Source organism: Cetorhinus maximus, chromosome 6, assembly GCF_964194155.1.
Source record: "Cetorhinus maximus chromosome 6, sCetMax3.hap1.1, whole genome shotgun sequence".
Taxonomy (NCBI): domain Eukaryota; kingdom Metazoa; phylum Chordata; class Chondrichthyes; order Lamniformes; family Cetorhinidae; genus Cetorhinus; species Cetorhinus maximus.
In genome coordinates, this window is record NC_135884.1 from 135,500,289 (window position 1) to 135,513,085 (window position 12,797).

At 42.7% G+C, this 12,797-nt stretch overlaps 1 protein-coding gene across 1 annotated transcript in view; it reads right to left on the reverse strand.

Annotated features, from left to right (window-relative positions):
- Positions 1-12,797, reverse strand: part of mphosph6 (M-phase phosphoprotein 6) — a 41,725-nt gene that overhangs the window by 12,982 nt on the left and 15,946 nt on the right. The window contains exon 2 of the mRNA XM_078544561.1: positions 6,187-6,299. Within this exon, the coding sequence (XP_078400687.1) occupies positions 6,187-6,299 (113 nt within the window). The remainder of the gene's footprint in view (positions 1-6,186; positions 6,300-12,797) is intronic.

Sequence of the window (12,797 nt, forward strand, 5' to 3'; positions counted from 1 at the left end):
GTGATTTTGTCAAGTGATGTAACGTGCTTCAGGGTCTAATGGCCTACTGCTGTTCCTATTATCTGACCAATTTCTGTCCTATCAGCCAACTTCCAATCATCAATACAGTGGTGATAGGAGTTCTATCAAGTAGCACTTACTCACCTATATGCTACAGAAGGTTGCTTACCATCATCTTCTCAAGGGGAATTAAGGACGGTCAACAAATGCTGGCCTTGTCAGTGATGCTTACAACGTATGAACAAATAAAAAACCCTGATCATCAATGGGTTTCATCAGAACCACCCAGCTCCAGATCCCATTACAACTTTGGTCCAAATGTGGTCACAAGAGCTAAATTCCAGATGTGAAGTGGGCATGACTGCCCTTGACATTAAGGCACCATTTGATCTACTATGACATCAAAGAACCCTAGTAAATCTAAAGTCACGGGGCTCAGGGAGAAAACTCTACAGTGGTTGGAGTAATACCTGGCAAATAAGAAAATTCTTATTGGTCAAAGTCCTGGAATTTCCTACTTAACAATATTATGGGAACACTTTCACAACAAGGACCAAAATGACTCACGAAGGCACACCACCATCTTCCCAGAGCAACTGGACATGCACAATACATGCTAGCCAACCAATGACATCCCTACCTACAAAGGTAATTACATTAATCTCTGATCCATCAACAACAAATCGCATTTATATAGCATCTTTAGTGTAGCAAAATGTCCCAAGGCACTTCACAAGAAAGGTATTAAAACAAAATTTGACACCAAGCCACAGAAGATGAAAAAGTTTTGGTCAAAGAGGTAGGTTAAAAGCAGCATCTGAAAGAATGAGAAAGGGGGAGGTGTTAGGGGGGTGGGGAGTGTGGAGAGAGACAGAAAGAGAGGGAAAGAGTGTGAGAGAGAGAGAGAGAGATAGGGAGGTGAAATAATTTGGAGAGGGATTTCCAGAGCTTAGGGCCCAGGCAGCTGAAAGCATGACTGCCAAACTGGGGATGAGAAAGATGGCAGAAATGGAGGAGCACTTTAGTTCTCAAAGGCTTATAGAGCTGGAGGAGATTACAGAGATTGGGTGGGTGGGTGGTGGGGGGAGGTGCTGGAGAAATTTAAAAACAAGGATGAGAATTTTAAAATTGAGGCATTGCCAGACCAGATCATCAATGTAGGTCAGCCCGCACATGGGTGATGAGTGAACAGGATTTGGTGCAAGATACAGACAGCAGGGTTTTGGATGAGATGAGCACAAAGCTATGCAAGGTGGAAAATGGGAGGCCAGCCAGGAGTGCACTGGAGTAGTCATCTTGAGGTAACAAAGGCATGGATAAGGGTTTCAGCTGCAGATAAACAGAATTAGATTGAGGCTCCAAATTGAAACCATCCACCAAGGAAAGAAGCATGTTTTTGATATTCCTCTTATCAATATAAAATGTGGAAGAACATGGTTCTTCCTGTCACCTGCACTGTAATGGGCCTGGGCTGTGCACCTTATTTGGATTTTTAAAAAAAAATTATTCATGGGATGTGGGCATCGTTGGCTGGGCCAACATTTATTGCCCATCCCTAAATGCCCGTGATGATGAGCAGCCTTCTTGAGCTGCTGCCATTTCTGTGGTGTAGCTACACCCACAGTGCTGTTAGGGAGGGAGTTCCAGGGTTTTGACCCAGTGACAGTGAAGGAACGGTGATATGTTTCCAAGTCAGGGTGGTGAGTGGCTTGGAGGGGAAATTCCAAGTGGTGGTGTTCTCATCTGTCTGCTGCCCTTGCCCTTCTACATGGTAGGGGTTGTGGGTTTGGAAGGTGCTGTCTAAGGAGGCTTGGTGAATTCCTGCAGTGCATCTTGTAGATGGTACACACTGCTGCCACTGTGCATTGGTGGTGGAGGGAGTGATTGTTTGTGGATGGGGTGCCAATCAAGCGGGCTGCTTTGTACTGAATGGTGTCAAGCTTCTCGAGTGTTGTTGGAGCTGCACTCATCCAGGCAAGTGGAGAATATTCCATCACACTCCTGATTCATGCCTTGTACATGGTGTACATACTTTGGGGAGTAAGGAGGTGAGTTACTCACCACATTCCTAGTCTCTGACCTGCTCTTGTAGCCACAGTATTTATATGGCTAGTTCAGTTCAGTTTCTGATGAACGGTAACCCCCAGGATGTTGATAGTGGGGGATTCAGTGATGCTAATGACATATTATGTCAAGGAGCAATGGTTAGATTCTCTCTTGTTGGAGACAGTCATTGTCTGGCACTTGTGTGGTGCTAATGCTACTTGCCACTTGTCAGCCCAAGCCTGAATATTGTCCAGATCTTACTTCATTTGGGCATGGGCTGCTTCAGTATCTGAGGATCATGACTGGTGCTGAACATTGTGCAATAATCAGTGAGCATCCACACTTCTGACCTTATGATGGAAGGAAGGTCATTGATGAAGTAGCTGAAGATGGTTGGGCCTAGGACACTACCCTAAGGAACTTCTGCAGTGATGTCCTGGAACTAAGATGATTGACCTCCAACAACCACAACCACAATCATCTTCTTTTGTACTTGGTACGACACCAAACAGCGGAGATTTTTCCTCCCGCCGATTCCCATTGACTCCAGTTTTGCTAGGGTGCCTCGATACCACACTCAGTCAAATGCTACCTTGATGTCAAGGACAGTCACTCTCACCTCACCTCTGGAGTTCAGCTCTTTTGTCCAAGTTTGAATCAAGGTTGCAATGAGGTCAGGAGCTGAGTGGGCCTGGCGAAACCCAAACTGAGCATCAGTGAGCAAGTTATTGCTAAGCTCCGCTTGATAGCACTGCAGATGACCCCTTCCATCACTTTACTGATGATGGAGAGTAGACTGATGGGGCGGTAATTGTCGGGTTGCATTTGTCCTGCTTTTTGTGCACAGGACATACATGGGCAATTTTCCACATTGCCGGGTAGAAGCCAGTGTTGTGGTTATATTGGAACAGCTTGGCTAGGGGCGCAGCAAGTTTGGGAGCACAAGTCTTCAGTACAATTGTTAGAATGTTGTCAGGGCCCATAGCCTTTGCAGTATCCAGCGCCTTCAGCTGTATCTTGATATCACGTGGAGTGAATTGAACTGGCTGAAGACCAGCATCTGTGATGCTGGGGATCTCCGGTGGAGGGCGAAATGCATCATCCACTCGGTACTTCCAACTGAAGTTTGTTGCAAATGCTTCAGCCTTATCTTTTGCACTGAAGTGTTGGGCTCCCCCATCATTGAGGATGGGGATATTTGTGGAGCCTCCTCCTCCAGTGAGTTGTTTAATAGTTCACCACTATTCATGAGTGGATGTGGCAGGACTGCAGAGCTTAGATCTAATCCGTTAGTTGTAGAACCACTTAGCTCTGTCTATCGCTTGCTGCTTATGCTGTTTGGCATGCAAGTAATCCTGTGTTGTAGCTTCACCAGGTTGACACCTCATTTTTAGCTATGCCTGGTGCTGCTCCTGGCATGCCCTCCTGCACTCTTCATTGAACCAGGGTTGATCCCCTGGCTTAAGGGTAATGGTAGAGTGGGGGATATACCAAGCCTTGAGGTTACAGATTGTGGTTGAGTACAATACTGCTGCCACCACCCTGCCCCATGCCCATGCCCTTGATCAAATCGAGGGATCGTCTCCCGCCCCACACCATCCCCCACAACCCCACTACATCAGATGACATGCAGCCAGTACAGTTTTACCAGTCGTGCAGGCCGCCTGTTGGCAGGCCCATGTGGAGCTGGAAAGATTACCGTGGAGACGGAAACAGGCCCTCAAGTGGACGTTCTTTGGCCACTTAAGGGACTCAAGCGGAGGTTGGGCGGGTAGCTCGACCCATGGGCTTTTCTGTGCAGAACTTATCAGTCTCGGCACTAACCCACCAAATTCCCAGGCCAGCCCGCCCTTCCTCGCCTCCAGCAGAGACAGAAGATTCCGCCCTTTGTTTTATCACAAACTGGATGAATGGGGTCTGTTAACTAGTCCATTTGCATTATACCTCCCTCTGTAATCCTTGATGACTGCAGTTCCTTGATAACTTTCCTCTACATGCTTAACAAAGTCTCTGTCACCTAGTAAACAATAAGATCATCAACACAGAGGATTAGATAAATAGCTGTTAGTACTACTACTACAGTACTCTAAAACTGCTTCTATACTGTTACTGTTACAGTTGAGTTCATAGAGATTGTCATCTCCTGGTTCACAAAAAATTGCATCTATAAATCTGCCACTAGGACAAAGGAGTCAGATTTATCAATGTAAATGTCAAGAGCTAGATTATGGATGATGGTCTCCTGATATCTGAAACACAAGTGTACATTATAAATGGTTGTAGATCTTGTGCTGAACTATTTATCTTACACTACCTACAGTTTCATGCTCACTTTGGTTTTGGAGAGCCTAGTCACACTGGTACAACTAAAAGCCAAGTCAAGCTCGTGATGATTTTCTGGTGGTAATGTCATAGTATCACAATACATGCACAAACTGATAAATCTGGAGGAATTAAAATTCCAAACTTCATCCCTGGAGGAATAGCCAACCATTTCAGTGATTATTGAAAATGTCCCTTCCTTAGCCCTGAATATTGCTCTTTGGGATCCAATCTACAAAAAACTGTGTTTACACCCCTATCTAAAATCTGCAGGTTATGTCTAAAACCACCAAATGATCAAGCTAGACAGTAGAGCTGTCATCCTCCGCCATTTCCGCCAACTCCAGCATGATGCCACCACCAAACACATCTTCCCTTCACCCCCCCTGGCGGCATTCCGCAGGGATCGTTCCCTCCGGGACACCCTGATCCACTCCTCCATCACCCCCTACACCTCAACCCCCTCCCACGGCACCTTCCCATGCAACCGCAGAAGGTGCAATACCTGCCCCTTTACTTCCTCTCTCCTCACCATCCAAGGGGCCCAAACACTCCTTTCAAGTGAAGCAGCATTTCACTTTCACTTCCCTCAATTTAGTCTACTGCATTCGTTGCTGCCAATGCAGTTTCCTCTACATTGGAGAGACCAAACGCAGACTGGGTGACCGCTTTGCAGAACACCTTCGGTCTGTCCGCAAGCATTACCCAGACCTCCCTGTCGCTTGCCATTTCAACACTCCACCCTGCTCTCATGCCCACATGTCCATCCTTGGCCTGCTGCATTGTTCCAGTAAAGCTCAACGCAAACTGGAGGAACAGCACCTCATCTTCCAACTAGGCACTTTACAGCCTTCCGGTCTGAATATTGAGTTCAACAATTTTAGATCTTGAACTCTCTCCTCCATCCCCACCCCCTTTCCGATCCCCCCCTTTTTTTCCAATAATTTATATAGATTTTTCTTTTCCCACCTATTTCCATTATTTTAAAATGTATTTCCATCCATTGTTTTATCTCTACCTTTTAGCCTTTTTCGATTCCTTCACCCCACCTCACCCCCACTAGGGCTATCTGTACCTTGCTTGTCCTGCTTTCTACCCTTAATTAGCACATTCCTTAGATAATATCACCACCTTCAACACCTCTTTGTCCTTTTGTCTGTGACATCTTTTGGTTATCTCCACCTATCATTGGCCCTTTATCCAGCTCTACTTGTCCCACCCCCCTTAAACCAACTTATATTTCATCTCTCTTCTATTTTTACTTAGTTCTGTTGAAGGGTCATTCGGACTCGAAACGTTAACTGTGTTCCTCTCTGCAGATGCTGCCAGACCTGCTGAGTTTTTCCAGGTATTTTTGTTTTTGTTTTAGACAGTAGAGCTATTTGACCTCAAATCCATTTACACATCTTCAGTGTTGTCACTGTAACCTTAATTAGGCTGGATTGTTGTACAGCATGCTAGTTTGAAGTCACACACAAATTGCCAACTATCAAAAGTGTTAGCTACCTAACAAAATACAGTGTTGTTTTATTGTTGATACTCAACAAAATTGCATTCAATAGCATCATTGAGAATGTTAAAATAATTTTTTGTTAATAAATTTGTTCACTAAAATAGTTACGTGAATTGTTTAATACCCAAAATATTCATCACGAATAAAAACCAATACTAAAATATATTTTTAAGTCTCTGAACTTCCAAATTGACTACATAATTATTTTTGAATTCCTCAAACTAACCTGAAATTGCTTGGGAAGAGATGATACAACTTTACCCAAGCAGAATTATTAATGAATCCTCAAAGGATTGTTTACTTACTCTTTTTCTTTCAATTCTGGTAAATCCAAATACCAGTGCTCATCACTAATTATTTTCTTTTCTTCTTCTTCCAACTGCTTCTTAGTTTCTGTATCCAAACTCCTTTGCATAAACTAAAAGCAAATAAAAAAAAAACATGAATTCCTCTAAGAAATTAAAATTAAAAGCTTTAATTTGTGGATTTAAAGTACAACAAAGCCAAACACAGAATTAGGAGTGATTTCATGATGATCCATGCCATGTTGTATTCCTATCAATGTCTGAAAGTCAGTATCCTTCATATATTATTTTGACTTCCTTACTGGCAATTTGAACACAGAATATAGCTACAGCATGACCTATGGTAGAAGTAAAACACTGACAAAATTATTAATCTCAAACTCTCTTTTCCTTATTAACCGAATTAAAACTCAATTAAGTAACATCTTATGAGCAGTATAGACTAAGATCACTTCTGAACAGATATCAAAAGTCACAGATGTTGAAAACAAATCAAAGTAATTCAAACTACAGTTCCAGCACAATTTTTGCTTTTTCTAAACTGTAACAGTGTATGTAAAAGATCTCATGGATAATTCAAAGAGCAGGTGAGTTATCGATTCCTGACCAACAATTCTCCCTCAACAAACAGCATCAAAAACAGATTAACTTTTTGCTTTTAACTTTTCACCACCTCATTGCTGTTTGTGGGGCTTCACTGTGCACAAAAACTGCTGCTTTTACCTACAATACGACAATGACAGTGTTTCAAAAGTAATTAATTGCTTGTCAAATGTTTTGGCTGAGCTGAGAGCATAGAAGTTGCTTTTTAAAAGAAAGTTTACCGTCATGTTTCTAATTCAATATGCTGCAATACTGATTATAAAGTAAAACTGTTGGCCGATTTTTCATTGGTTTAATCAACCTATTCTTAATTTCTTATTTTAAAAGCACATTATGCCAACATTTAAGGAAAAATTGAGATTATCTTGTGCTTTATGAAGTGCATGTGATGGTCAAGGAAATTTGTGTTCATGACTCAGTACAGTTTTCAGTGTACTTAAAGTGAAAATCACTGTGCATCCAGACCACAGTAACAACTTACATTAATAAAGTGCTTAAACATTCCAAAGCACTTCACAAAGGCATTATAGAACAAAATACGATACCAAGCTACATAAGAAGATATCAGGGCAAATGATCAAAACCTTAGTCAAAGAGGTAGGTTTTAAGCAGTGTCTTACAGGAGAAAAGTGAGGTAGGGAGGCAGAGGTTCATGGAGGGAATTCCAAAGGTTAGGGCCTTGGCAGCACAAAGCACGACCAACAATGGTGAAGCAATTAAAACTGGGGATGTTCAATATATCAGAATTAGAGAAGTGCAGTGATCTTGGAAGTTGATTACAGAGCTGGAGATTACAGAGATAGGGAGGGGTCAGATCATGGAGAAACTTGAAAAAAGATGAGAATTTTAAAGTCAAAGCATTGCATAACCAAGAGCCAGTATAGGTAAGTTAGAACAAGGGTGGTGGGTGAAAGGGATTTGCTGCAAGTTAGGACATGGACAACAGCTTTAGATGATCTCATGTTTACACAAGGTGAATGTGGGAGGCCAGTCAGGAACATGTTAGAAGAGTCAAGTCTGGAGGTAGTAAAGGCATGGACGATGCAAGCGGGTATAATTTAAAATCGGAGCTAGGCCACTTAGGAGTGAAACCAGGAAGCACCTTTTTTTATTTACACAAAAGGCTGGTTAATTAAAATTTTCAAGATGAGTGCAAATTTTTTTACAATTTGGTATGGCTACCAATGGATGTGAAGCAAATACAGATAAATGGAGGTAACAATGCATGGATGAGGATTTCAGTTGCAGAAGAGCTGAGTGAGGTAGGGACACAGGTGATGTAACAGGGGTGGAATTAGGCGGTCTTTGTCACGACATGAATATGTGGTTGCAAATTCATTTTGGGGTCAAATATGACACCAAGGTTGTGAACAGTCTGGTTCCGCCTCAAAAAGTTGTCAAGGAGAGGGATGGAGTCAGTGGCTAGGAAGCAGAGTTCGTAATGAGGGACAAAGGCAATGGCTTTATTTTTCGCAATATTTAATTGGAGAGAATTCCTGCTTATTCAACACTGGATGTTGGACAAGCAGGCTGACAATTTAGAGACAGTGGAGGAGAGGGAGTGGTGGTGAGGTAAGCTGAGTGTCGTCAGCACACATGTGGAAACTGACGTGTTTTTAGATGATGTCGCCAAGGGACACAGATAGATGAGAAATAGGAAGTGGCCAAGAACAGATCCTTGGGAGACACCAGAGATATTGCACAAGTGGGAAGAGAAGCCATTGATGGCTGTGTTTAGATAGATAAGAATGGAACCAGGCAAGTATAGTCCCACCAGCTGGATGTCGGTGGAGAGGCTTTGGAACAGGATCGTGTGATCAACCTTAAGAAAGGCTGTAGTCAGGTCAAGGAGGATGAGGAGTGATAGCTTTCCTGTGTCATCATTAAATAGAATATTATTTGTGACTTTGATAAGAGCTGTTTCGGTACTTTGGTAGGGGCAGAAACATGACTGGAAGGATTAAAACAGTGAATTTCGAGAAAAAAGGGCACAAATTCTGGAGCCGATACCAAGTTCAAAGACTTTGGAGAGGGACGGCAGATTGGAGATGTTCAAGTCTGTGTCGCTTGGACTTAAAGAAGCAGATATGAGGGCCATATCAGGAGGAGTGGTCAGGGTGAAAGAGTAATGGCTTTAATGTGATGAGCACATCAAAAGTGGAGGTGAGGATATGGTTGATCAGATCGGTAGTTGTAGAAATGTGGTGAGTGGAAACCAAAGGTTAGGCAGTTGGGATTTTTCCAGCCATACATGCAAAAGGAATGACTGGGATGTGGGTGGAGAGCAATACAAGGAAGTAATAAGAGATGAACGCATTTGTGATTGACATGATAGGAGTAGCGGGTCACGTGAGATGGCAAGGTCGAGGGTGACCGTGAATACAGGTGGGGGAGTTTGCATGGAGGGAGAGATTAAGGAAGAATAGGAGGGCTGTAAACATAGAAAAGAGAGAGCATGCTGAATTGAGATGGAGGTCAAAATCACTCAGGCTGAGGGAGGAAAACAGTGAAGAGACATCATTGAAAAAATAGGCATGACATTTGGGTGGCGATAGAGGACAAGGATTTGAAATGAGAGGTGAGAAAGATGGAACTAGGTGAGATGGTGAAAGGAAGAGAAAAAGTGTCAGAAGGGTAGGAGACAGGTCAAGGTATGATTTGATGGTAGGAGCCAGGCCACTGCTACGACGGTCTAGGCAAGACAAGTGGTTAAAACCAAAGCCAGGAAGGGAGGCTTCATTTAGGGGGATGGTTTCCGTCAAGACCATGATGCCAGCATAATCATCCACAGTAAGCTCATGGATTGCAAGGGCTTAGTTCACAAGTGAATGTACGTACATTCCAGAGGGAATTGTGGAGTGGGGAGATGATAGCTGAACCACTGGTAGAGTCCACAGAATCAGCACTGGGCGGGGTGGGTTTAACAGAGAGGAGATTGGCAAGATCTGCCCCCCAGCCTGCATGCTGGGCAAGAAGGTTGTCAATGGAGTAGGCTGAGGCAGTTGTGATTGCTGCTTGCGAGGAGGCAGCAACAAGGACCTGGATGGGCCCTTTAAAAAAATACCAAGAGAGGCACAGAGGGAAACTGCTGGCTTATCTAAAAGGGAGTCCAAAAATGGGATGGCAGCAGGCAAGTAGGAAGGTCGAAGCGTATTGAAGGGTTGGGGTAAGGATTTGGAGAGGGGGGAAATTAAAGTGTGTATAAATGACAGAGAGAAGGGTCTTGGGATGGGTAGAGAAAATGGTAGTGAAAAGAGGGAGCATAATAATAAGGTGGAAATGAAAGTGATGGGCTCGGTGGTAGCCAAAATATGCACATGAATGAGCATAGAGAAAACTGTTACATAGACATGGTAACACAGCATTAATTACAATGCATATATCTTAGCTGCAAACTGAGAATAAGGAGACAATCGGAGAGAGTCCAGAGTTAAAGTCATAAGTTCTGTAGTGGGTTAAAGTTCACATGGGTAGATGGAGTCAACATAGAGCATCAACAAATTGTTGTTCAAGTTCAGAGGCAGGTGGGATGGGTCAAGTGAAGTCCAGAAGCTATTTGAAGGGTAGAGTATCAAATGTTGCATTGATGGAACAATTTCCAATTTGAATGAAGATCCAGGAGGCATGCAGAATCAGTTGCAGGGCAGAAAGATGATGGCACAGTTGGAGGTCACTATACAATCCAGAAGCAGCAGAGAGATGTGCTTCCGTCCAGAACAGAGTAACTCTGGCCAATGTAGCTGAAGCTAACAAACCAGAAGAACTAGTCCAATCATAGGCTCAGCAGGACACTTGAGTCCCTCAGATCCTACATCACAGCAGCAACGGATGAAGGGCTCAAGCTGCTTAAAGTTACTTTAAAATACAATCAAAGATATAGCAGCTGAGGCTTGCAAGACAATCCTGTGTATCCTGTCCAGAAGTCTCGGTGATGTCCAGAGAAGTCCAGGAGTTTGAAGATTCAGAGCTCATTGAGGAAAGCAGTGAGCTGATTTGGTAAGGGGATGGGCAATGGAAGTTGAAACTAACAATTAATTTGAAATTTGGGCTAAAATGCACCCACTTTGGAGCTAGAGGAACTTAAACAGTGGAATGGGGGGTGATTTAGGGAGAAAGGGCCAAGATTGGCAGCAGTTGGCCAAGGATGAATAGAGGTGCACAATGAGGAGCTCCCTAGGGAGCTGACTGCGAAGAGCCATCTTGGGGAAAAAAGTTAATCAAGAATAACTCAGGCGATGCCTGTGAGGATAAGGGATTTTCATTGGGAAGCAGGGGCGAGGGGAAAAGGAAAAGAGATAGAATCAAGTTAAATTTTTTATAACCTTCTGGACATGGAGTATACATTATTACTATGGATGTCCAGACACAGAATAAGGAAAAAAAAATTTTCATGAACTGCATTTATGGTTTAACCTAGTTAAGAATCTGATATTTTTCTTGCAAATCTTGCAAAGATTTTCAGCTGTCTGTATGAAATAAAACTAAAAATTTACAAGAGCAAAATAGTGAAAATGCTGGAAATCTGAAACAATAAACAGAAAATGCTGGAAATACTCAGCAGGTCAGGTAACATCCATGGAGAGAAACAGAGTTAATGCTTCAGGTCTGTGACTTTGATGAAAGACCTGAAACGCTAACTCTGTTTCTCCCCACAGATGCTGCCTGACCTGAATATTTCCTGCATTTTCTGTTTTTAATCACAGAATCACAGAATTGTTACGATGCAGGAGGCCATTCAGCCCATTGTGTCTGCACCAGCTCTCTGAGCATTTTAACTTAGTACCAATCTCCTGCCTTTTCCCCTTAACCCTGCACATTGTTTCTATTTAGATAATCATCCAATACCCTCGTGAATACCTCAATTGAACCTGCCCTCACCACACTTCCAGGCAGTGCATTCCAAACCCTAACTACTCACTGTGTGAAAAAGTTTTTTCTTACCTCACATTTGCTTTTTTTGCAAAACACTTTAAAACTGTGCCCTCTGGTTCTCGATCTGTTTATGAGCAGGAACATTTTCTCCCTATCTACTCTGTCCACACCCCTCATAATTTTGAAAACTTCTATCCAGTCTCCTCTTAGCCTTCTCCTCTCCAAGGAAAACAGTCCCAACTTCTCCAATCTTTCCTCATAACTGAAGTGTTTCATCCCTTGAACCATTCTCATAAACCTCTTCTGCACTCCAATGCGTTTACATCCTTCCTATAGTGTGGCACCCAGAACTGTACACAATACTCCATCTGAGGTCTAACTAGTGTCTTATATAAGTTCATCATAACCTCCCTGCTCTTGTACTCTATGCCCCTATTAATGAAGCCTAGAATACTGAATGCTTTAGAAACAGCTCTCTCTACCCGTCCTGCCACCTTTAATGACTTATGTATATATACATCCAGGTCTCTCTGCTCCTGCACACCCTTTAGAATAGTACCCTTTATTTTATACTGTCTCTCCATGTTCTCTGTAAGTGGCTCTAAATCCGTTCTTTATGTACAACAGGTCAAATAAAATACTGGGGTCAAACTCTTTGCATACTACCTTAACCCTCCCACTTTTTAATTTTTTAAAAGAATACCTAATCTGTTTTTCCAAGCTACATGTGTTTGCAATCCCTCAACTGTTAAACTCATTTTTTCTGTGTCTGCAGACTGATTTGAAAATTGATGGCAAATAATGCTGCAAAAGTGCATAACCTGCAATTAATTTCCTGAATTACAGAAATCTGAAAATGAAAACTGAAAAAGATATCAATCATTTTTTAAAAGGAATCACTAATTGCCTTTAGTTGAACAGCTTCCAGAACGATGCAATCCAACACATGTATATTAGGGAAAAAAGTGCAGAAACTACAAGTTATGCAGCATAAGTAAGGAAGGTAACAAAACCTGTGTGATGCAGTGAGACTTATATCTGCAAGATACAGGCCACATCTACTATCCTTACGGTTAATAGGACAGCAGGTCCGAAAGCAGAATGGAAGATACTGCATCAGTAAGAACGCTACTCGA